This window comes from Giraffa tippelskirchi, chromosome 8 (assembly GCF_054371585.1).
Source record: "Giraffa tippelskirchi isolate mGirTip1 chromosome 8, T2T-mGirTip1v1.2.pri, whole genome shotgun sequence".
NCBI lineage: Eukaryota > Metazoa > Chordata > Mammalia > Artiodactyla > Giraffidae > Giraffa > Giraffa tippelskirchi.
In genome coordinates this window covers 134,720,335-134,747,574 of record NC_137282.1, presented here as the reverse complement: position 1 = coordinate 134,747,574, position 27,240 = coordinate 134,720,335, and the positions used below count along the sequence as shown (strand labels likewise).

At 35.9% G+C, this 27,240-nt stretch overlaps 1 protein-coding gene across 41 annotated transcripts in view; it reads left to right on the top strand.

The window, feature by feature from the left end:
* SUPT3H (SPT3 homolog, SAGA and STAGA complex component) overlaps nucleotides 1–27,240 on the top strand; it is a 408,871-nt gene that overhangs the window by 189,866 nt on the left and 191,765 nt on the right. For all 41 annotated transcript variants that reach the window (XM_081519022.1, XM_081519017.1, XM_081519018.1 and 38 more), the window contains one exon: nucleotides 10,417–10,501. In XM_081519022.1, coding sequence (XP_081375148.1) covers nucleotides 10,417–10,501 — 85 coding nt within the window. The remainder of the gene's footprint in view (nucleotides 1–10,416; nucleotides 10,502–27,240) is intronic.

Sequence of the window (27,240 nt, the reverse complement as noted above, 5' to 3'; positions counted from 1 at the left end):
GCCAGGTTAGCTGACTGGAGCGTATGCTCGGGCTCTAGCCTGCTATTCACTCTAATTCCAGTTAGGAGAAATTCCTGGGTATTATAGTAATACCTAGCCTATAAAAGTATAATCAAATAAGTGGTTTGAAGAGAAAAAGGAAACTTTCTTTTGGGGACAGAAAGTCACCCAGGGCCTTCTAATACCAAGCGGTAGTCACAGTGGTCCATTCCAAAGTAATGTCGATTACCTGAGGTAGAAAACGTTCAGAAAACCAGAAGTAATTAAAAAAAAAAAAAAACAGCTAGCTCCCAAGACCACAGCAATTACTTAACCACAGTATCCAGAATAATTTAACCACATTAGAGTTTGTAGCCAGTGGTAAGTACTGAAAGCAACTCAGCATCCAAAAAGACGCACACAAGGCAGTAAAGAAATGTCTCTTTGTCCTTTTAAGTTTGGTTCCTAGATCTTGATGAGCAGATCTGCCTGTGGACCTGGTGTTCTTCTGGATTGCTCTAGCAGGCTCTCTGTCACAGATTTTTACTAAACTTACCTCCTTGGCTTCTTTTTTAGACTCTCTTCCCAACCCCCAGCTTTACTGAAGTATAATTGACAAAATTGTAAGCTGAAGTGTCCAGTGTAATGCCTTGATAGACGTACAAATTGGGAAAGGATCTCTTTAATCGAAGAATCTCTTTAATTAGAACTTACTCAGTCCTGTTCTTAATCAGGGCTTGAAAATTTGAAAACAAGTATTTTAGACTCAAAAGCTGACCCTGTCAAATATACTAAAAAAGAATAATATAAAACTCTGTGATACTTTCCCCCAGTGTAGGCACTCCTTTGTTTTGTTTTTATTCTCTTTTAAGGGGGCAGTGGAATGGTTCTTGGAAATTATTTCCACTTATAGGACAGGAATAAATTGTAGCTTTCTTGCTCTTCCTCCAATTGTTTTTATTTGTTTATTTCATTCTGTTACCCATTAAAATTTTTTTCTTTTTTTGTAATTTCATGATTGTTTCCCAGTTTACTCAGTTTAGTAAGATTTAATTTCCTTACAAGAGTTATAAAAGTGATTTTCTTAAAATATAATTTTCTTACAATTCTTGAAGATAGAAGGTTGAGGGATTTAAGGATTATAGCTGCTTTCACAGTCCAAGGTAAATATCTGAAAACGCATCTTAAAAATCATTGAATCCAGTCCCCTCCTTTCATTGTTGAGGAACTGAAGTCCCCAGAAATGTTACTTGCCCGAGGTTACAGTACTTCTTAGCCACAGAGTAGGAACCAGAACCAGGTCATCTAACTTTCAGTCTAATTTCTTTTCATCATAACTGATTGCCTCTTCTTTGTAGCTGATGACCAGGATGTAGTGGGACTTTTAGCTGCATTATTGTAATCTTCCTAATTGGGTACTGGCCATATGAATTGTATCTGTTTTTTCTCGGCTCACATCTCTGGCCCCTCAGTCAGCTGGGTGCTGTTTCTTCTTTGAGTGGAGGCAGTGACTACAGTGACATTCATCTGGGTCTCTACTCCTCCCCCACTGACTACCATGAACTTAGTCTTCAACTCCACAGCATGGAAAAACTTAATCTCCTAATGAAGGGGTAAATTCCCCACATGCTTCTTTTGGGAATCTAAAACTAAAATAATAGGATAATTGTTTGAAAGTAAATAGTATACAAACTTTCTGTATTATTCATTCATTGCCTTAAAAAATAAAATTTTCTGGCTTTTAGTATTAATTAAGCTAATTTATTTGGTAGAAAATAAATTGCAAAATCCCTGTCTCAGGCAAACTGGAAGTGTTGGTAAAGCTAATGATTTATATTATATATATATATTTTTTAACTTTTCATTTTGTATTGAGGTATAGCGGATTAACAGTGTTGTGGTAGTTTCAAGTGAACAGCAAAGGGACTCAACCATCCATACACATGCATCCATTCTCCCCCAAACTCCCCTCCCATCCAGGCGGCCACATAACATTGAGGAGAGTTCCCTGTGCTACACAGTAGGTCCTTGCTGGCTATCCATTTTAAATATAGCAGTGTGTACGTGTCCATCCCATTCTTCCTGACTATCTCTTACCCTCATACTTCATATCAACAACCATAAGTTCATTCTCTATTTATATCTGTTTTTAATCAGAGCAAAAAATTTTTTCTCATTTCAATAAATAAAATAATTGTTGTTGTTTAGTTGCTAAGTTGTTACTGACCCTTTTGCGACCCCATGGACTGTGATCTGCCAGGCTCCCCTGTCAATGGGATTTGCCAGGCAAGAATACTGGAGTGTGTTGCCATTTTCTTCTCCAGGGGATCTTCCTGACTCAGGAATTGAACCCATGTGTCTTGCGTCTCCTGCATTGGCAGGCGGATTCTTTACCACTGAGCCACAAGAGAAGCCCAAATAAAGTAATACTTACTTAAAAAATATTGTTTGATCCATTTTTACCTCTTTGAAATTTCTCTTTTGTGTTTGTTCTATGCTATGTCATTGTACTAATATTACATGTATATTTATATGACTTAAGAGATAAATATACACATTGTATATGCTGGCTGAAAAAGTTTGTTTTTCTTACAGTTACAGCTGTTAAAAGAATTTGGCTTTAATGCTCCACATCATACATTGTTAATAAATTAATTACAACTTAAAACAATAATGAAACACCACTAGATAGCTATTAGCATGACAGAAATCCAAAACACCAAATACCAGAGAGGATCTGGAGCAACAGGAACTCTTATTCATTGCTGATGGGAATGCAAAATGGTACAGACACTTTGGAAGAAAGCTTGGCAGTTTCTTACAAAACTAAACATCCTCTGATAATATGGTCCAATAAACACACTCTTTGTTATCTACCCAAAGACCTTGAAAACTTACACCAACACAAAACTTGAATGAATGTTTATAGCAATTTTATTGAGAATTGCTAAAACTTGGAAGCTGCTAAGATGTCCTTTAGTAGATAAGTGTGTAAACAAATCATGCTATATCCAAACAATGAAATATTATTTAGTAATAAAAAAAGAGTTATCAGGCCATGAAGTCATGAAGGAATGTTAAATGCATAATGCTACGTGAAAGAAGCCAATCTGAGGAGCCATATACTCTGTGTTTGCAACTGTATGACATTTTGGAAAAGACAAAACTGTAGAGACAGTGAAAAGATCAGTAATTGCCAGGGATTACAGAAGACAAAGGGATGAATAGGCCAACGTCAGTGGCTTTGTAGTGAAACCATTTGTATGATAGTGTAATAGTGGATACATATCATTATACATCTGTCAAAACTAATAGAGAATCTCATGCAGAGTTACCCCTAACATAAACTATAGATGCACGTTAATAACTTATCAATCAGTACTGGCTCACTAATACAAAATGTGAATAATAGGGGAAACTGGATGCGGGGAGAGATGAGGGGATATAAGAAAACTCTCTGTAGTTTCTGCTTTGTTTTTCTTTAGCTGCTCTAAAAGCTGAAGTCTGCTATTATTATTTTGAAAAACAGAATTTGGAGTTGATTTGTTTTCAGCAGTTGGTAATAAGTGGATGTTAGGAGAATGGGTCTGTAGATAGTTACATCATCAGATATATACATTTACGTAGGATCTGGAAGTTAGCCCAAGATTATGATAAATAATAATGTATTAGAAATTTAAGAGCCATTGAAAGTGTATCACCATACTTGGGAAACATGTTGGCATAAGTTACTAACCACAGATGTCAAATGGGGTTCAACATAGAGTAAGATAGCAAATATCTGGCATCTTCCTTCCTTTTTTAAAAAACACATTAGTTTTTTTAAACTGAGGTTAGAAACTACCGAAATAAGGTTTTGTTGTGTTTTTGGAAACGCATAGTGACTGGAGTAATATTTGGTGTATATTTTTAAAACTTTGTTTTCTGTATTTTGGAAATGTTTCTGTAACTAGTTCTTACTCTGTTTTACTCGGCACTGTCTAATAATAGTTGTTTTTTTTTTTTTTTTGCTTTAATAGATGTCTATATAAAGAATATCTCCCATTTTAGACTGTGTTAGGATTACACATGACACACAAAAGTACTGAAAGGCTTAGTGGTAAGTTCTGCAGACTTTTTAGAAAGATGTCCCATGGTTTTATTCAGCGTATGCCCTCCTCTGTCAAAGTGTACAGAATAAGAAGTATAACTTCACCTCGTGGATAGTCATGCTTCTTTCATACTTTCATTACGCACTGGAAATTGCAGAATCCACTGCCCAAGTCCAGCTGCCCACTGAGACACTGTATTCTGGGATTGAATAAAAACCAGTCCTGTTTGGGTGAGAAGACAAGCCACTGTCTTGCTCATTGTGACCATAGTTATCAAAGTTACATGAAAACTAAAATAGAAGCTTGTGTGTTACAGCAATGAAGCTACTGTAGAAGACCAAGGGAGAGACAACATTTTCAGGAAAGTTTCCTGAAAGACCTTTAGTGGAAGCTGCACCAGCAATACTGGTGGTGTTATAGGCATCTAGGCAGTATGTGAAGAAACTGAGCATCAGACCATTTTGCTTGGGAATAGTCCCAAGACAAGTCAGTCAAGGCATCAGTGAGTAGTACGATAGGTCTTTAATGGGGGTAGAAAATAAAAAGATATGTGTAAGTTTACCAGTTACTTGGATTTTGTCTTTAAGTGATTGAAAAATATTATATGTACTGCAGAGCAAAAAGAGGTGACTGTGGCTAGGTCTAATGGCTTTCATGTCTATCTTACAAAAACCGTTAGGACAATATCTAGCTTTCTATATGTGGGGAAAAGAAATTGGCAGAAGTAATATGAGAAAACATGTAAATTAAAGCTGGAGAACTAACAACCCTAAAAATTAAAATAATATACTCATCAAAGTCACATCCCTAGTTATATCTTTAGCTGATTTTAGATAGTTCACATGTTTATGCTAATGACGATTATTTTTAGAAGAAAAGTTTATTAAACCGTGAGATGAAACTTGGTAATTATTTGTACATTTTAATAATACAAAAAGTAATTTAAAAATATTCTTTTTAATAGAGATGTGAATTGAATTCGTTGTTTTATCTGAGTTAATTATTTCCTTTTGATAGTTCAGTTCAGTTGCTCAGTCATGTCTGACTCTTTGCAACTCCATGATGCAGCATGCCAGGCTTCCCTGTCCATCACCAACTCCTGGAGTTTATCCAAATTCCTGTCCATCGAGTCCATCCAGCCATCTCCTCTGTTGTCCCCTTCTCCTCCTGCCTTCAATCTTCCCCAGCATCAGGGTCTTTTCCAGTGAGTCAGTCCCTCGCATCAGGTGGCCAAAGTATTGGAGTTTCAGCTTCAGCGTCAGTCCTTCCAATGAATACTCAGGACCGATTTCCTTTAGGATAGACTGGTTGGATCTCCTTGCAGTCCAAGGGATGCTCAAGAGTCTTCTCCAACACCACAGTTCAAAAGCATCAATTCTTCGGCGCTCAGCTTTCTTTATAGTTCAACTCTCACATCTATATATATGACTACTGGAAAAACCATAGCCTTGACTAGACAGACCTTTGTTGGCAAAGTAATGTCTCTGCTTTTTAATAAGCTGTCTAGCTTGGTCATAACTTTTCTTAAAAGGAGCAGGCATCTTTTAATTTCATGGCTGCAGTCACCATCTGCAGTGATTTTGGAGCCCAAGAAAATAAAGTCTGTCACTGTTTCCATTGTTTCCCCATCTATTTGCCATAAAGTGATGGAACAGGATGCCATGATCTTAGTTTTCTGAATGTTGAGTTTTAAGCCGACTTTTTCACACTCCTTTTTCACTTTCATCAAGAGGCTCTTTAGTTCTTCTTCACTTTCTACCATAAGGGTGGTGTCATCTGCATATCTGAGGTTATTGATGTTTCTCCCTGCAAACTTGATTCCAGCTTGTGCTTCATCCAGCCTGGCATTTCTCATGATGTTCTCTGCATAGAAGTTAAATAAGCAGGGTGACAATATACACCCTTGACGTACTCCTTTGCCAATTTGGAACCAGTCTGTTGTTCCGTGTCCAGTTCTAACTGTTGCTTCTTGACCTGCATACAGGCTTCTCAGGAGGCAGGTAAGGTGGTTGATATTCCCATCTCTTTAAGAATTTTCCACTGTTTTCTGTGATCCACACAGTCAGAGGTTTTGGCATAGTCAATAAAGCAGAAGTAGATGTTTTGATAACTGTACTTGTGTGTGAGATTTCAATTAACTTAAAATAACCAAAGGGAAACTTTGTTTAGGCAGTCCAAAGAATTAAATATTGAATATGTCAGTGAACATAACAGAAGACTTTTGCCTTTGTGGAGTTTATCCTCTAATGGGGACTTTTTATGATCTTTCTGTTCTGTTGGTTTGTTTGTCCTTTTACCAGTAGCACACTGTCTTTAGTTATTCTGGCTTTATAGTAAGTCTTGTAGGATATCTCCTCCCACTTTATACTTCAAAAGTGTCGTGGGACTTCCCTGGTGGTACAGTGGTTAAGGCTTCACTTTCCAGTGGAGGGGTTGTAGGTTTGATCCCGGGTTGGGGAGCTAAGATTGCACATGCCTCATGGCCAAAAAACCAAAAAACATAAAACAAGCAATATTGTAATAAACTCAATAAAGATTTAAAAATAGTCCACATAAAATATGTATGTATATCTTGACTGTTCTTGGCTCTTGACTCTCTCACAGAAAGTTTAGAGTCAATTTGTATATATTTTAATTGCATTTTGTACTTTTGTGTGCTGTTTCCTTCAGCTTTATTAAGATATGATTGATACATTATGTAGGTTTGAGTCTATGTTGACTTGATACACTTGTTTATTACAAAGTTATTACCACCATAGCTTTAGCTCACACCTCTATCACATCACACAATTACCATTTCATTTTTGTGGTAAGAATATTTAAGACTTACTCTCTTTTCAACTTTTAAGCATGTAATATAATACCAGGTCACATGTTGTATGTTACATTCCAAGAACTTATTCATCTTATAACTGAAAGTTTATACCCTTTAAGGATCATTTCCCTATCTCCCTCGCTCCCAACACTCCATTGTTTGTTTCAGTGAGTTCATTCTGCCTTTGTGTTAATGATGCTATTTAGATGCCCTTATAATTAAAAAACTTGCTGGCTTGTATTAACTAAAATAATTTGTCTCCCCATTATTTTGAGTTTTCTTTGTAGATACTCAGATTATATGAATAAAAACAGTTTAGTTTTTTCTTTGCAATGCTCACATAGTTTAAATTTTTTCTTGCCTTATGTTGTAATTGTAATCTTAGTATTATATTGACTAAAAGTGGTGATAGCGGGAATCCTTATATTGGTCTGAATTTTAGAAGGTTTGAATGCTTCTGAGCATGTTATTTCCTATCTGATTTTTGGTAGATTCTCTTCATCAAATTGAGAAAATTCTTTTAATTCCTCATTTGTTAAAACCTTTATCATGAAGAATTGTTTAGTGATTTTCCCACATTTATTGAGATGATCATTTAGATTTTCTGTTTTCAGATTTTATGTAGTTAATTGTATTAATAAATTTATGGTTTACTCTTGCTTTCCTGACAACCAAAAAAACTCTGCTCAGCAAAGTTATCCTTCAGAATTGAAGGAGAGATGAAGAATTTCCAGAGAAATAAAAGTTGAAGGAGTTCATAACCACTAGACTAGCCTATAAGAAATGTTAAAGCGACTTCATTGATACTAAATGAAAGAAAGGATACTAGTTAGTAGTAGTAAAATGTATAAAAGTGCAAATTCTACTGGTTAAATTCAGAATACACAAATGTTTTAATGATGGGTAAATCAGTTATACATTTAGTATGAAGGTTAGAAGACCAAAGCAGTAAAAATAATAACTACAATAATTTGTTAATGATACACAAAGTAAAAAAATGTATACTGTGAAATCAAAAACATAAAACGTGATGAAAGTGTGAAAGTGTTAGTCACTATGTTGTGTCCCATTCTTTGCGACCCCATGGACTGTAGCCCGCCAGGCTCCTCTGTCCATGGAATTCTCCAGGCAAGAATAGGAGTGGGTAGCTATTCCCTTCTCCAGGGGATCTTCCCGACCCAGGGATCTACTGAACCTGAGTCTCCTACACTGCAGGCAGTTTCTTTCCCATCTAAACCACTGGGGAAGCCCCAGAATGTGACGAGGGGAGGGTAAAACTACAGTATGAAAACCTGAGAAGCGCAGTAGAACTGATGGTGTCCCAACATGTGTTCAAAGCAGGCAAAGACCAGTGTCTCAGCGTGAAGGTAGAAAGAGAACTTGTTGACTCCTCTCTTGTATTCAGGCTTTCAACAGATTGGAGGACGCCTACCCGCACTGGAGAAGGCTATCTGCCTTACGCAGTTTACTGACTCATATGTTAATTAACCTCATGCATAAATACCTTCAAATACATATCATACTAATGTTAACCAAATATCTGGGCACTTCGTGGTCCAGTTAAACTGAAATGTAAAATTAACCATCACCCATATCAACTTGGCACCCATATCTCCTTAAAATATACTTAGTCTCCAAATAAAGATAATAACAGGGTCACAGTTCTGCCTAACATGATACAGTTATCCAGTACACAGTTGAAACTGCACTAAACCCCTTTCCAAGAAGATGAGGTTTAAGTCCATGAGTGACATTTATACTTGTCCTTAATATTTTTAGCTTAAATACTATGATATAAACACTGTAAGTCCAACATATTTTATGTTACATGATGAGGGAGTAAGAGAGGGAAGGAAACAAGATATTTCCCTAACAACCACACAAAAAAGTATTCACACACACAAAAAAGTATTCATAACAAAATGACCATTGCAATGCCCTTTATGTAACTGGTTAAATGATTGTAGCTTGTATTAATGACTACCTTCTCCCGCTTCTTTCCGTATTCTCCTGCCTTTGGCAAGCACCTCATCTGGTTGTGGTTCTTTAACTGGTGGAGAGACCCAAAGCTTCATTGTTGAAGGATCTGAGGTATTAGTAGTCCTTCCAGGATTGGGTTGTAGTTTTCCATTGACATTAATCACAGGGCATGGAAATTCTATGAGACATCCTGAATGATCTCCCGTATTCCAGGCATACTCTTTCTTACCTCCACTGTGGAGTACCAGTCGAGTTTCCACTGGGGAGTCAGTATCACTCACCCCTGCCAACCCAGTAACTCCTTCTTTGCCTGTTGATTCAGAAGCATGTGGAACCCAGGGTGACTCAGCTGCAGTCTTAAGTTTCATTCAATGGAATAATTGTTATGTCAATGGAGTAAATGTGAACGCATTCCTCCCTCTGGAATTAAGACCTCTAGGCTAGCAAATCATAAGACCATGGGAACAGGAAGCAACAATTTTGCTAGTGGGTCTTTAGAAGTAATGATGAGTGGTGCCTCTCCCTTTCCATCCCTTAATTCCTAGACCTGTGAATTCTGTGCGTGGGAGAAACCACACCATATACTGGATGCTGATTCATAGGCTGTATAGTCTTCTGGAAAACCTTACCCCTGCTCTACAAGGTATTACCACCTTACTGGCACTGTTGCTCAGCCTTCAAAAGGTCATTTCATCATTCCGTCAGATCAGCTGTTTCATAATGCTGGGGAACATGTTAAAAGTGTGTGTGTGTGTGTGCACGCGTGCACGCACTCAGTCCTGTCCGACTCTTAGAGACCCTGTGGACTGTAACTCCCCAGGCTCCTCTGTCCATGGAATTTTCCAGGCAAGAATACTGGGATAGGTTGCCATTTCCTACTCTAGGGGATCTTCCCGACTCAGGTATCGATCCTGCATCTCTTGCATCGGCAGGCAGGTTCTTTACCAACTGTACCACTTGAGAAGCCCTTATGTTAAGAATAGTGAGTTCCATTTAACCTGTGATGTCTTCCTGTGTACTTTGAATCATCTCTAGATTACTTATAATACCTAGTATAAAGTAGATGTCATGTAAATAATTGTAAATACAGAGTAAATGGTATGTGAATAATTGCCAATACATGGCAAAATCAAACTGCTATTTGGAACTTTCTGGAATTTTTTTTTTAATTCAACTATTTTTGTTTCATGGTTGGTTGATCTGAGGATGCAGAACGTGAAGATATGAAGGGCCAACTGTATTGGTTATTTGAGTATGGTAACATAATTTTCTGGTTACCAATATAATGAATTGGTTGTTAAAATTTTGCATTTTGAAATAGTAAATACCCTCAAAGATGCCCACACGAATCAAGAAATAACATTGATGACACTGTTCTTTTCTCTGGAAGTTTCAGCTTAAATGTAGGAAAGATGCAGTTCTTTGTCATAGAAAATTATATTCCTACTCTGTCATTTGAGAGAACAATTTGTACTTTATTAAGCAGAGTATTATAATTGATATTTTTCAGTTTCACAGTTCTTAATGTTGGCGTATTGATTTTCTTTGCAGGTTTTCTTTAGGTGATGCTCGGAGGCCTCTTCATGAAACAGCAGTTTTGGTAGAAGATGTCGTGCACACTCAGTTAATTAATCTGGTAAGAGCATGTAATCTTACTTGGTAGCTCTGCTCTGTGTTCTGCTTATACTGGCATTGCAACCCAACATTTTTTTTTAATTTCTTTTTTAAAAAACATTTCAAATTCTTTCTTGTCATCTCTATTGAGATATAATTTTCATGTAGCAAAATTTCAGCAGTGCATGATTCAATGAGTTTTGTCAACTGAGTATTGTCATGTGACTAGCAGTGCAGTCATTATATAGAAATATTTCCATCATCCAAAAACATTCCTTTGTACCCCTGTGTCATCAGTCTTTTCTCCCACTCCTGATAACGCTGGTCTGTTTTTAAATCATTATATCAGTGTAGTTTTTCTAGAACTTAAAAGTGATCTTTTGCTCTGTATTTGAGATGTATGAAGAATTGCACAAATAGTACAGGTAATTCTCAGGTAGCATTCAGCTTCCTCTGTTAACATCTTGCATAACTGTACTACAGTTATCAAAACCAGGAATAACATTGGTATCATACTGTAATAAAATTACCAATCTTATTTGAGTTTTATCAGTTTTCACATTAATGTCCCTTTTCTGTTCCAGGATCCAGTCCAGGGTAACTCACTATAGTGATCTGTCAGGTCTTTGTGGTCTTCTGTCTGTAATCGGTCTCTTCTTAGAGTATTTCATGACATATATATTTTTGAAAATTACGAAACAGTTATTTTGTAGAATGCTCTTCTTTGTCAATTGGTCTGACACTTTCTTATGGTTAGAATGTGACTGTGCCTTTTTGGTGATTATACCATAGAAATGATGGACTTCTCTGTGTATCATGTCAATGGATTCATGTTGTTGATGTTTTTTACAATTTTAACCTTGACGACTTGGATAAGGTGTTATGTACTAAGTTTTTCCGCTATGATGAGGTTACTTTTTTTTTTCCTTTTTTTGTTAATAAGTGTCTTGTGGGAGATAATATGTGACTATGCAAATACTCTTTCTCTGAAAAAATTGCTTATTTAACATTCATCAGTGGGTATATGCTTTTCTTTTCCTTCTTTCCTTTTATCTTTTTAAGTTGCAATTATTCTGAAAGGAATAGCTATACTTTATCACCATTGCTTAATAAATGTTTAATGTACATATATATGGACTAATGTATATTTAAGTTTTACTCTTATAATCATTATGTAATAATATTTTTGTTTATTTTTATTGCTCAGTTTGTTCCAGCATTGGCCGTTAGAAATGATTTCACGTCCTCTCCTCATTTTCCTATTAAGTCTTTGGTCCTGTATCTCATAAATGTTAGGCATGTCAGTCCTTTGCTTGGGAAATATGCTACAGGTATATTCTTCTGCTGTGCAGTTTTCTTTTAACTTTGTGTTTATGTCCCTTTGGGGGGCATGCAAGGATTTTTATTTTAATGTAGTCAAATGCATCAATCTTTTATTTCCTTTGTATTTTGAATTATAGTTAGTAACATTTTTCTTATGCTGAGTTTAAAGAGAATTCATCCATACTGTCTTCTAGTACCTGTGTGGTTTCATTTTTAACATTTAGTTTCCTAACCATCATCATTTATTAGAAAGTACCTACTTTCATGATTTGAAATGCCTCTGTCTTTATTAAATTAGCATGTATATTGGGGTCTATTCTGATTTCATGTTCTGTGTGTTGAAGTGTTAGTCAGTCAGTCATGCCCGACTCTTTGCGACCCCATGGATTGCATCCCACCAGGCGCCTCTGTCTATGGGATTCTCCAGGCAAGAATACTGGAGTGGGTTGCTATTTCCTTTTCCAAGGGATCTTCCCGACCCAGGAATCGAACCCAGATCTCCTGCATTGCAGGCAGATTCTTTACCAACTGAGCTATACCAGTGGTTTATTTGTCTATGCATGTGCTAATATAACATTTTTAATTGTAGAAGTTTTATGGTATTCTTAAAGATTCTCACGACTAGATACCCCTTTTAATTTTACCTCAGTATGTTCCTGATTATTCTTATATGTTTATTTTTCCATATGAACTTTAGTTTTAAAATTTCTAGCTCTGTAAAATGGCTTGTTGGTATTTTTATAGAGATTGTGTGAACTTTTAAATCAAGTTAAAGAGAATTATATCTTAATGTTGAATCATTCTAAGGAAAGGGAATGTCTACATTTTGCCAAGACTATTTTTGTGTCTTTCATGAGTGTTTTGATATTTTTCTTCTATAGGCTTCATGTATTTCTTATTAGATATATTCCTAAGTATTTAATTTTCTTATTTGCTATTGGAAATAGGCTTTATCTATAATTACATAATGGCTGAAAGCATCTGGAATTTACTGAAATACATAAATCTATAGTCTGAAGAAGCTGAGCAAACTCTAAAAAAGGATAAGCCCAAAGAAATGCATGTTCAAACTGCTGACTATGAGAGACATAATATAAATCTTAAAAGCACCCAGATTTATTACTATAGGGGAACAGTGATTTGAAGGACCACAGAATTTTCATGAAAATACAAAGACTAGGAGGAAATAGCACAACAGATTTAAAGTACTGGATTCCTTTTTCTCCACATCGTCACCAGCACTTGTTATTTCATATATTTTTCATAATAGCCCTACCCAGGTATTGACATAAAACAGACACATAGATCAATGGAACAGAATTAGAGCCCTGAAATATCCCACATGTACATAGTCAATTAATGTACAATAAAAGTAACCAAAATTGGAGTTTTTGTTTGTTTTCTTTGGGGCTTCTCTGGTGGCTCAGTGGTAAAGAATCTACTTGCAGTACAGGAGACATGCAGCAGCCTTGAGTTTGATCCCTGGGTCAGGAACATCCCCTGGAGAAGGAAATGGCAACCCACTCCAGTATTCTTGCCTGAAAAATCACATGGACAGAAGAGGCTGGCAGGCTATATAGTCCATGGGGTTGCAAAAGACTCAGGCACGACTTAGTGAGGAAAACAAACTAACAAAAAGCCAAAATTGGAGAGCTGCATGCAAAAGAATGAAATTGGGTACTCTTTTACACTATACACAAAAATTAACTCAAAATGGATTAAAGAGTCAAATGTAAGACCTGAAACCATGAAATGCCTAGATGAAAACATAGACCAATACCTTGACATAACTCTTTGTGATGATCTTTTTAATCTGACAACAAAAAGAAAAGCAAAAATAAAGGCAAGTGGGACTACATCAAACTAAAAAGCTTGTGCACAGGAAAGGAAACCCTCAATAAAATGAAAAGATAACCTACTGAATGGGAGAAAATGTTTGCAAATAGTATACCTGATAAGGGACTAATATTCAAAATATATAAAGAACTTACGCAACTCAGCAGCAAAAAATAAACAATCCGATTAATAAAATGGGAAGAAATCTAAATAGACATTTTTCCAAAGAAGACATCAAAATGGCCAACATGTACCTGAAAAGATGCTCACCATTGTTAACCATCAGGGCAATGCAAATCTAAACCAATGACATATGACCTTATACCTGTTAGAATGGCTGTTGTCAAAAAGACTATAAACAAATGTTGATAAGGAAGTGGAGAAAAGGGAAACCTTGTGTATTGTTAGTTGGGCTATAAATTGGTGCAGCCACTATGGAAAACAGTATGGATGTTACTCAGAAAATTTAAAACAGAAATACCATATCATCCAGCAATTCCAGTTCTGGGTATTTATCCAAAGAAATGAAAACACTAACTCAAAGACACATATGCACATCCAAGTTTATTTGTAGTAGCCAGGATATGGAAACAAGGTGTGTATTCATAGGTGGATGAATGGGTAAAGAAATTGTGGTGTAGCTATACAATGGAATATTATTGAGCCACAAAAAATAATGAAATCTTGCCATTTGCAGTACTGTGAATGGACGGGTGTTCTGCTAAGTGAAATAAGGCAGACATAGAAAGACAAGTACCAAAAGAGCTCTCTTCTAACTGAAATCTAAAATAAAAATAAATCAAGCTCAGAGATACAGAGAAACAGATTGGTGGCTCCCAGTGTCAGGGAGTGGAATGGAATGAACGGTTTTTGTTTTTGTTTTAGTTTAAATAAAGTGATGTTTTTTATTTTAAAAATAAACTAATTTTTAAAACATTATCATAACTGATAATGGTAGTATTCACACAGATACAGGTTTGCACAATCCTAGTCTACAGTTCTTCATGCTTTTGTATATACTCGTCTGTATAAAAAACCTACTTTAAAAATCTTTCATAGGAGTCAACATATATTTATTAAACTTAACTGAGGAAGGTAAGCATCAGGATAGAGGTAATAAACTCTTGAGCTGTACAAAGGTGTAGCATAGAATCTTTTCAAATTTCACTTGCAGTATATGAAGATACAAATTTAGTTGCCAACATTTTTAAATTAGATCACCTTTATACAAAAACTTAGGATTTCTGGCTTCTCTAGAAAGATTAAAATTGGAATGTTTGACAACACAGGTATGAATTTTGAAATGGAAATCTGAGCTTAGGAGCCACTTCTACCTGTAGTCTTTTCACAGACTGGTTTTTAACCAGTAAAAGCTAGAAAATACTTAACCAGAAAAGTATTCTGCATTGATGGAGTTATATAGCATATTCTTGCCATATTTCTCATCTCCAATGTCAGTTTTTCAAAAAAAAACATACTTTTTAATTTTGAAAGAAAATGATCTTTTTTTAAAGGAATTTTTTTGAAAAACTGTGAAAACACTATTACATATCTCTCTGATGTTCATAGACAAAAATAATAAAGAAGTTTTTTATGTAATATGCATTTTTTCTCCCATGACTTAGCGCTGTTGATGCAAGAGTGATCTATCAAATGCTTTGATAGTGTACTATCAAAGGTAATACATAATACAGAAGAAACTAGTTCTCCTTTCCTGAAGGCCCTTACTTAATACCTTAATCTGAAACTTTCAATTCAGTTCAGTCGCTTAATCATGTCTGACTCTTTGCGTCCCCATGGACTGCAGCACACCAGGCTTCCCTGTCCATTACCAACACCTGGAGCCTACTCAAACTCATGTCTATTGAATCAGTGATGCCTTCCAACCATCTCATCCTCTGTTGTCCCCTTCTCCTCCTGCCTTCACTCTTTCCCAGCATCAGGGTCTTTTCCAGTGAGTCAGTTCTGTGAATCAGGTGGCCAAAGTATTAGAGTTTCAGCTTCAGCATCAGTCCTTCCAATGAATATTCAGGACTAATTTCCTTTAGGATTGACTGGTTGGATTTCCTTGCAGTCCAAGGCATTCTCAACACCACAATTCAAAAGCATCAATTCTTTGGTGCTCAGCTTTCTTTATAGTCCACCTCTCACGTCCATACATGACTACTGGAAAAACCATAGCTTTGACTAGATGGACTTTTATTGGCAAAGTAATGTCTCTGCTTTTTTTTTTTAATAAATTTATTTATTTTAGTTGGGGGCTAATTACTTTACAATATTGTAATAGTTTTTGCCATACATTGACATGAATCAGCCATGGGTTTACATGTGTTCCCCTTCCTGGACCCCCCACCCACCTCCCTCCCCATCCCATCCCTCTGAGTCATCCCATTGCCCTGGCCCTGAGCCTTTGTCTCATGCATCAAACATGGAATGGTGTTCTGTTTCACATATGATAATATACATGTTTCAATGCTATTCTCCCAGAACGTCCCACCCTCACCTTCTCCCTCAGAGTCCATAAAATTGTTCTATGCATCTGTGTCTCTTATTCTGTCTCGTATATAGGGTTATCGTTACCATCTTTCAAATTCCATATATATGCATTAGTATACTGTATTGGTGTTTTTCTTTCTGGCTTACTTCACTCTGTATAATGGGCTCCAGTTTCATCCATCTCAGTAGAACCGATTCAAATGTATTTTTTTAATGGCTGAGTAATATTCCATTGTGTATATGTACCACAGCTTCCTTATCCATTCGTCTGCTGATGGACATCTAGGTTGCTTCCATGTCCTGGCTATTGTAAACAGTGCTGCGATGAACACTGGGGTACACGCGTCTCTTTCAATTCTGGTTTCTTCGGTGTGTATGCCCAGCAGTGGGATTGCTGGGTCATCTGCTTTTTAATATGCTGTCTAAGTTGATCATAACTTTTCTTCCAACAAGCAAGCGTCTTTTAATTTCTGGCTGTAGTCACTGTCTGCAGTGATTTTGGAGCCCCCCAAAATAAAGTCTCTCACCATTTCCATTGTTTCCCCATCTATTTGCCATGAAGTGTTGGGACCCGATGCCATGATTTTAGTTTTCTAAATGTTGAGCTTTAAGCGAACTTTTTCACTCTCCTCTTTCACTTTCATCAAGAGGCTCTTTAGTTCTTCTTCACTTTCTGCCATAAGGGTGGTGTCATCTGCATATCTGAGGTTATTGATATTTCTTCCGGCAGTCTTGATTCTAGTTTGTGCTTCATGCAGCCTGGCATTTCGCATGATGTACTCTGCATAAAAGTTAAATAAGCAAGGTGACAATATACGCCCTTGACATACTACTTTCCCGATTTGGAACCAGTCTGTTGTTCTGTGTTCGGTTCTAACTGTTACTTTTTGACCTGCATACAGATTTCTCAGGAGTCAGGTCAGATGGTCTGGTATTCCCATCTCTTGAAGAATTTTCCACAGTTTGTTGTCATCCACATAGTCAAAGGCTTTGATGTAGTCAATAAAGCAGAAGTAGATGTTTTTCTGGAACTCTCTTGCTTTTTCGATGATCCAGTGGATGTTGGCAGTTTGATCTCTGGTTCCTCTGCCTTTCTAAATCCAGCTTCAACATCTGGAAGTTCACAGTTCACATACTGTTGAAGCCTGGGTTGGAGAATTTTGAGCATTAGTTTGCTAACGTGTGAGATGAGTGCAATTGTGTGGCAGTTTGAGCATTCTTTGGCATTGCCTTTCTTTGGGATTGGAATGAAAGCTGACCTTTTCCAGTCCTGTGGCCACTCCTGAGTTTTCCAGATTTCCTGGCATATTGAGTGCAGCACTTTCACAGCATCATCTTTGAGGATTTGAAATAGCTCAACTGGAATTCCATCACCTCCACTAGCTTTGTTCATAGTGATGCTTCCTAAGACCCACTTGACTTTGCATTCCAGGATGTCTGGCTCTAGGTGAGTGATCACACCATTGTGGTTATCTGGGTGATGAATATCTTTTTTGTACAGTTCTTCTGTGTATTCTTGCCACTCTTCTTAATATCTTCTGCTTCTGTTAGGTCCATACCATTTCTGTCCTTTATTGTGCTTGTCTTTGCATGAGATGTTCCCTTGGTATCTCTAATTTTCTTGAAGAGATTCTATTCTTTCTCATTCTTTTGTTTTCCTCTATTTCTTTGCATTGATCACTGAGGAAGGCTTTTTTTTATCTCTCCTTGCTATTCTTTGGACCTCTGTGTTCAAATGGGTATATCTTTCCTTTTCTCTTTTGCCTTTAACTTCTCTTCTTTTCTCAGCTATTTGTAAGGCCTCATCAGATAACCATTTTGCCTTTTTGCATCTTTTTCTTGGGGATGGTCTTGATCACTGTGTCTGTCACGAACCTCTGTCCATAGTTCTTCGGGAACTCTATCAGATCTAATCCCTTGAATCTATTTGTCATTTCCACTGTATAATCATAAGGGATTTGATTTAGGTCACACCTGAAACTTAAAGGGGAAGAAAATCCAAAACATATAGTTTAAAATCTGTATAAAACTTCTGACTGTATTCGAGAGCGTGTTAGATTATTAAAACCACAGGATTTTAATTTTAATCTATTAATTTTTTTGGAGTATAGAATGGCACAGTCGTAAAGAACCTGCCTCCCAACGCAGGAGATCCAAGAGGATGTGGGTTTGATCCCTGGGTCCGGAAGATCCCCTGGAGTAGGAAATAGCAACCCCCTCCAGCATGCTTGTCTAGAAAATCACATTGACAGAGGAGCCTGGCAGGCTACAGTCCATGGGTCTCAAAGAGTCAGACACGACTGATCATGTGCACACACATACACAGTTGCTTTACAGTGTTTGTTAGTTTCCTGCTGTACAGCAAAGTGAGTCAGTCATACGTATCCTTATATCCACTCTTTGTTAGATTTCCTCCTGGTTTAGGTCACTGCAGAGAGTAGAGTTCCTTGTGCTGTGCAGTAGTTTCTCAATTAGTTATATATTTTATACATGTATGCTTAGTCACTCAGCAGTGTTACTAATCTTATTATTACTATTACTAACTTTCTGTAAGTTAGTAATAGTAAATGGTTACTATTATAATGGATTATGATAAGATAATAGGGCTGTTTAATATCATGATTTAGATTAGAAATGGATTGAAAAATTCATTGAAATGTTCTTCCAGGTTTTCCAGAAAGATGCAGACATTTTCATATCCTAATCTTCCATCTTCTCCCACTCCACAGGGTGAGCTACACTTCTGTTTGAAGTAGGTAGAGATTTATGCCAACTTAAAATTGTGTGACAGACTTGCTCTTATGATTGCTGTCAATAATAACATCTTTTCAAGTCCCCAAACTGTCATGATGTCTGATGACTACATACCTGCTTTCATTTTTTATTATTCATTCAAAGTTAAATATCAGGGGGCGCTTTTCATTTTATGCATAAAGTATAACTCTGTACCATTCCACTTCAAAATCACGTTGGATTTCCACTATATAATCTACCAGGCAACTAGCTCTTCAGTCTGTTGTACTGTGTTTTCACATCAGAACCAGTTTCTCAGGGTTATTCTAAAGGTCTTTAGTTACGAAAACTAATGGCAAATTTGTGTGTGTCCAAAGTGATTGCTTACATCTCCCATCTGTATTAGCATTCACTGAGTCGTGCCTTCCCCACTCCACTTACTTGAAATGCTTTTTCATTGGAGAGTTTATCTTCCTGGTAGATAAACGCAGGGCACTTGTTCAGTTCTCATCGACACTTCTGTGGGGCTGTCAGTTATGTCACCTCAGCCATGGTTTATGAGTATGTTTTAAAATAGTAATAGAGTTTCCTGTGCAGAACTTCAATTATTAGGGTTATCAAAATAGGACAAACTAATATAATTTGTGATTGCATAAAATAAAGGAAGTAGGAGTACCATGGGGACCTAATGAATCACAAAGTGGAAGCAGTCTTCTCGCTGACTAAACATTCAGACTTTGTGCTAAGTCAGAACATGGAGATGTAACTCAGCAAACTGGAACACCATCTGTGTTTACATGGATGGGACAGAGAAGTTCACAAATACCCTCTGGGAAAAAAATTCTTGGCTTATTTGTCTGTTTCTACTGTTGAGGAAATGAAGTACCACTTATTTAGCATAAACATTCTGAAAGCACACCTCCTTTGCAGGATGCACATAACATGTGCACACATATACACAGAGTGGCTCAAAATATAGAACATAGTGTGTCATGAAAAAGTGATTGACTTCCTTCTTTTTTTCGTTTTAAAGAATGTACTGTGGAAAGTTTACTAATTGTTTTGAACAATACTTGTTTCTGATTGATTGCTCTTATGTTTTCTATTTAATTAATCATATTTTTCTCTCATGTTATTACTACCTCATGCCTTAAGATATAGTATTATATTTCCTCTTTTTAAAAAAATAACATTTGTATTGCAGTTGACAGATATTTAGTTTTTAATCTGCTACACAAAATGGGCATATTCTCAGTGGACTGCCTATTTAGCTATATTTTCCCATCAGTTCCCCTGGGTAGTTTGCCACAGCATAACCTGGAGGACCACCAACAAGGAAGGAATTTCCAGTCCTTTCTCTACTCTCAACATATCTTCTTTTTCCTGCTGTAGTATATTCATCCTACTTGGTGTTGTTGTTCAGTCGCTCGATTGTGTCTGACTCTTTGCAACCGTGTGGACTGCAGCACACCCGGCTTCCCTATCTTTCACCATCTCCTGAAGCTTGCTCAGATTCATGTCCATTGAGTTGGTGATGCCATCCAACCATCTCATCCTCTGTCGCCCCCATCTCCTCCTGCCCTCAATCTTTCCCAGCATCAAGGTCTTTTCCAGTGAGTCGGCTTTTCTCATCAGGTGACCAAAGTATTGAAATTTCAGCTTCAGTCCTTTCAATAATAAATAATTCAATAATAGTCAATTCAATAATCAGGGTCAATTTCCTTTAGGATTGACTGGTTTGATCTCCTTCCTGTCCAAGAGACTCTCAAGAGTCTTCTTTAACACCTCAGTTCGAAAACATAAAGTCTTCAGCGCTCAGCCTTCTTTACTGTCCAACTCTCACATCCATACATGACTACTGGAAAAACCATCGTTTTGAATATATGGACATTTGTTGGCAAAGTGATGTCTCTGCTTTTTAATACGCTGTTTATATTTGTCATAGCTTTTCTTCCAAAGAGCAAGCATCTTTTAATTTCATGGCTGCAGTCGCCATCCACAGTGATTTTTGGAGCCCAAAGAAATAAAGTCTCTCACTGTTTCCATTGTTTCTTCATCTGCTTGCCGTGAAATGATAGGACCAGGTGCCATGATCTTGGTTTTGTGAATGTTGAGTTTTAAGCCAGGTTTTTCACTCTCCTCTTTCACCTTCATCAAAAGGCTCTTTAGTTCCTCTTGGCTTTCTGCCATTAGGGTGGTGTCATCTGCATATCTGAGGTTGTTGATATTTCTCCCCATAATCTTGATTCCAGCTTGTGATTCATCTAGCCCAGCATTTTGCATGATGTACTTTGCATATAAGTTAAATAAATACAGTCACCATATACAGCCTTGACGTATTCATTCTACTACTAGAATATTATTCTGCTAATAGTCAATTATTGAATTCAGGGTAAGAGAATCTCAGAGTATACACTGTTTACAGTTCCAATAAGTTTAAGGTACCGTTTCACATTCCATGGTTTTCTTAGCAGAGTTATAAAACAGTACCTTGCCTCCTTTCCATGAGTGTCAAGGCTTTTCCTTTAGTGTTCTTCGTTTATTTCCTGCTGGTCAGCTGGGATCCTATTATCTAATTCAGGCTAAGCTCCACTAGCTACTTGGCTCTTGTGCCAAGTTTGGATTTCTGACCTGTGCTTAGTTTCAGTTCTGGCTGAAATTCCTATTAAATGCCTAGTGCATAGTTTCCAAGAATTTCAGATTTACCAAAGACAGGCAGCCCCTTCATAAAATATCCTCTCTCCAGATTGATTTGCATCACTGAATTAAAATAGGTACAGATTTGTGCCAACTAGAATTTGTGTGACTGACTTGATATTTTATGCTGTCAATAATATGCTTTTGATAGTATCCATTTTGAGTGCATTTCAAAAAAAAAAACATGTTTTTTGATGACAGTATAGCTACTTTTAATTTCCTATTTACTCACAGTTAAATATCATAAAGGTCTTTTTGTTTTATACATAGAATATAATTATCTAGCATTTCATTTAAAAGTCATACAAGATTTTCACTATATGAATTTACAGCCAACTAGTAAACCATGCAATCTGTTGAAATTTGTTTCAGTATATGAATTGGTTTTCAGAGTTATTCTAATAATCTTTAATTATGTGAAGTAGATAAGGGTAAGCTTTGCCTGAATGAAGAGTGACTGACTAACCTCCCACCCGGATGAGCAGACAGTGAGTGAGCTCTCCTTCTCTGTCTGTTTCTGCTTGCAATGCCTTTTACTTTGGCAAATACTTCCCAACTGCTCTATTCTCATCCATCAGATTTTGTGTTCTCTTCTGTATCTGAACCAAGAAATTGTTTTCAGACTCCTCTCCTCTAGTATCTTTCCCAAGGTCTTTGAAAATCTTTTATATATTCGTAACTCTAGATCTTTTAATGGAGCTGCTGTTTCTCTTGATAAGTGGAAAATTACCCAGAGAAAAAGGAAATAAAAATTAGTTAACATCTACTGTGTGCCAACCAATACCCTAAAAATTTTTTAATATATTATTTTGTTGTAGATATATAGTCCATTTTCCAGGGTTAAAAAATCACATTATTATTTCTGTATAGCTTTTTAACTTGGTTTAACACAATTTGACTCTGCCTATGTGTTATATAGATATAATTAGACATCTTTATTTCTCAGATCCCAGTATTATATATTAGTCTACACTTAAAAATATATAATAGTTCATTTTTTAAAATGTGTTTATCCCTTCAGATACTCACATTCATCCTCATTTTTATTAGGGATATTATTTTACTGATTGTGATAGCGAGCAGTTTGTTTATGCTGATAGTTTCTAATGTTTTCAGTCATTTTTATGTCTTTTGATGAATTTATAAATCAAATTCAGTTTCTTAAAAATGCACTCACTATCTTTAGATACTTCTCTAGAGTAAGTTGAAATTCTAAGTGACATAGATAATATGAAACTCAAAAGATGTTATTTATGTTTGAAGATGGATACAAAATTGATTTTAAATTTTTAAAAAGAGTGGAAAGAGAAATAAGGTCTTCCAAATAAATGTTTCAATTAGAAAAGGCTTAAGAGAACATCTTAAGAATGTTTTGAGACTAATTTTGAAAATAATGTTTTATTATCAGTAGAATCTTACTGACTTTGGACTTCTAATCCAGCTAAAAATCTGACAGTGGGGAAAGAAGGGCAGTAGACTTCACTAAAATCATGCTCATTCTTTAGTGGTTTTAATCTAAAAGTTTACAGATTTTTTCTTTTTTTCCAGTGGAGTAGATGCAGCAGAATGGTGAGAATCAAGGCAATTAGTTACTAAGACAGGTGCTGATAAGCAGTAGCAAGAGGTCGTGAAAGTGTCAGAGCTAATAGAAAATGATTGCTTTAAAAACAAAATTATAGGAATCTAATTGATTTAAGAATACAGTTTATAAAGAATGTTCCAGAAAGTATGTATTGAAATATCTAATGTCTCCTAATAAAGTTCGTTGGTTGCAGAGACAACCACTCTTACATATAACAAGGGTGATGATTAATACTCAAAATGAAGGCTTGAAACAAGTAGAAAAAGTTGATATATTCAGAATACTCTTTAGAAAGTAAAGATAGCATGTGATACACTTAGAAAGATGTCTCTCAATAATAAAAGTTTATTTTTTTAATCTAGAAATTTAGTTATATATAATATAGCATATATTTCTTAAAAGATCAAAAACCTTTTTCCCCCAAAACTTTGTATAAGAATTCCTTGATTTAGCAATTCCTTAATGAAATTTTTTAAATATATTTTCTTTTTAAAGTTTCAATCTATGCACACATTGACAGAATGACATCTCTTAAAATCAACATTTTACTTAATATTTACAATAAATCTGGAGAGTTAAAAAATATCTTCATTTTGTAGGCGTGGAAACTGAAGAACAGAAAGATTAAGCAACTTGACAAAAGTCACATAGGTTATAAAGTGGGAGATGTGAAATTCAAATGATTTCTTCATCAGAGAGTTTGGGGAGGATGAAAAATTCTGATTCTTTTAAGGATACTTAGTGGTTGAATTTACTGTGTATCTCTAAGGTCCCTTCTAGTTTTGAGTATTCTGTGATTCTCTGCAGTGAAGAGCATCGTTTCCAGAATAGATTCATATTCTGCAGAAGGTTCGTGGAGAATAGTGAACAAAAAGAAATGGTTAGCAGAGAGGAGCCCCAAGATAAGAAAGCAGAATCTTCTTTTCTTGTGGAAAATAAAACTTCAATATCAAGTCTCCGATAAAGATATCCCATATTTTAAATCTGTAAAGAGAAAAAGTAACATTCTTCAACTTGAGAAATGGTCATTATAACTAGTAAAAAATTCTCAGCACGATGAATAATTTTATAACGTTAAAGTGGCATCATTTGATAGATCTCTGGACGAAGATAATTAAATGTTAAGAAAGAACAGATTACAACATACTCAAGAAAGATATTTAAAATGTGAACTTTTCTGGGAATTTACCATTTGCTGCTTGTTGATCATTGGCTTTAAGAAATTAAGTTCTAGATGTCGTCAGGAGTAGGATTCCAATTTTTAAATGTCAGATAAATTGCCCAGAACTCAAATTTAGCCATTGGTTTATATGAAATCTCCTTGATCAAGCTATGTGGATTTCTAGTTGGAATATAAATGTTTCTTAAATGTATACTGGAGAAAGGAATGAGAAAGAAGGTTGGGACTAGATATTCAAGGTCATTAAATTTCAAACTGAGAAATTTTTATGTAATTCTCTAGGTTGTTGGGGGCATTGAAATTTTTAGAAAGCAGCATAGTCAGGAAAGTGGATAGAATAGCCAGGCTGTTTTATATAGGACAGTGAAGGTCTCAAGATGCCACTTCCAAAAAGGTTTGTTTGGAGAAGAATGTTGAAATATTAATATTTGGCAGGAATGTTACCACCTCTGAGTTGGATGGTGACAGGTTTCTATACTATATTTGCTATCTGTAAACAGTAATCTATTTTATCTATAAATTAAATCCCATATCTGTAAGAATAAACAAATTCAAAACAAAATATCAATCAAATCTATTATGACAGACATCAGTGTTTATCTGAATAAAAAATTAATAGAAGTACTGAGTTCTTAGTACATTCAGATGTACTAATTTGACATATTCTCACTTACTAATCACTGTTCTAAGTGTGACTCTCCTGGTTACTTTTGCAAAACCCACAAGAGTTTTTGAACCTTCAGTTGGGAAATGCTGTTGATGAAAACATGATTTCATTAATGCCAGCCATAAATTTAATCATAAATCCATACAATTGGAATAACACAGTGTTGAAGGCAGAGACACTAAAGAGCCAAAAGAGAGCTTTTTTGTATTTCTGGGGCCACTTTTCCTGACTTTGAATATCACACTGCATACAGTTCTATCTTGGTTTCTCCTACCTCTCACTTCTGGTATGCTTAGATATCTTAAAATTCTTAGGTATCAGTTTCGATCATTTGTTATATGTTTCCCTGTTCCTTCCTTGTCTATTCCCATCTAACATTATATCCCTGAGAAGAAGTTGTTAGATACAAAGTGGTCTAAATTGCCTTTGTTTGAATCCTGGGGCATAGAAGACTTCCGTAAACTTCATGCTTTCTCATCTTATAACTGCAATTCGAAATCGTAACTTAACTAGAAGTGAAAGCACAGCGTTGACTGAAAGCATTTATTTTTCTCCATCAAATCCTTGAATGCTCTTCTAAATGATTTTTCAAGTCCCAGCATTTTGTATTTTATTGTGACTACTATGTTTAGTTTTTTCCCTTTCCCGCAAATGAATAACTTGGAGAATATTGTATGAAAAAGTTACCCAACATGCCTGAAAAACACATGAAAAGATTTACTAAGTAGGTACTAAGATGGAGCTGGAGAGAAAGAACAGAGAAATGCATAAATGGGTCAGTGAGAGAGGGTTCAGAGGACAGAAACAAAAGTCCAAGCCCCCCAAAATGACCACTGTGCTAATTTATTATATAAATTATTTATTATATAATTATTATTGGGCCAGAATCAATTATTTACTATGACTATCCCTTTTAAAATATGAGGCACTATATTTATTATTATTATTATTGCTAATAATGATCTTTCAAAACCTGTTTTGAAAGTCTTTACTCTGAAGAGAAAGCTTTTTACCAAATACAAAGCTTTTTATCTGAAATATTGTTAGAGTTAATAGATGCAATTTTTATTATCAGTATTAGCATTCATGGGCTTCCTGGGTGCCACAGTGGTAAAGAGTCTACCTGCTAATGCAGGAGATGTGGGTTCAATCCCTGGGTGGGGAAGATCCTCTGGAGAAGGAAATGGCAACCCTCTCCAGTATTCTTGCCAGGAAAAACCCACTCACAGAGGAGCCTGACAGACTACAGTCCATGGGGTCTCAAAAGAGGAGGGCACGACTGAGCAACTAAACAGTAGCTACAAATTTGCGTTCAGAGTTAAGTTACAACCTCTAGGTGCCAAGGTTAGGGGAGAGTCAGACATCCTTCCCGTGTTCTCTTTTCTGTGAATCAACCCTTATGCGTTCTACCTTCTAACACCTTGGCATTTATGTAGGAGATTTCAGAGAAAAAGTTAAAATTCAATATTTTTACATTAATCATCCAGCTTTCTTATTTTTAAAAATAGTTTTTCCACCAACTGAAATCATGCCCATAATACTTCTAGGCTTATACCTGTATTTAACACCATTTTTCAAAATATGTATCCTTAAAAGTAAAATTACTTGCTGTGCTTTATGTAACTGAAGTTACAAAAAGACTTGTAACATCTAATAATCAGCTTAATCTGATATTAAACTCTTGATAGTTTTGGAACAGGAATTTTTGTTTGAAAGAAAGATTGGCTTGTTAAATGAATTATGCAATTATAAGTAAATGTGGTCACAGCTGTTTCTGATTTCTTTGTTATATACCTGATTGGAAACAAGTTTTTTACCATATTTTTCCATTTCTTAACACTGACACCTAGTGTTCACTCTCCCTGATACCGTCAATATCAAGCTGTGGTCATTAACAGCTCTGCAACTGTTTCATTATCGATAGCTCTTCCACTAGGGTTACAGAAAACATGTTTTTAAGCAGTGCACCTGTTCATGAATCAATAACTCCTATTTCCAACACCAGTGAGATAGTTTTTCCTAGTTATATATATGACTCAATTGCTGAGGCTGTTTTGACCACAGCAAAACTCAGTGAAGGATCGAGTTTTAAAGGTGAGAGGAACTTAGGTGGATTTTAAAACCAAGATTCTTAAGACCCCAGTGCTTTGTTATGTACTTAGTTCCTTCATGTCCAAGGGGATGATTTTGTTTATGTGAGTTTGGTTCCTAGGCAATAGAGGTAACAAATCATGTTTAATTATGTAA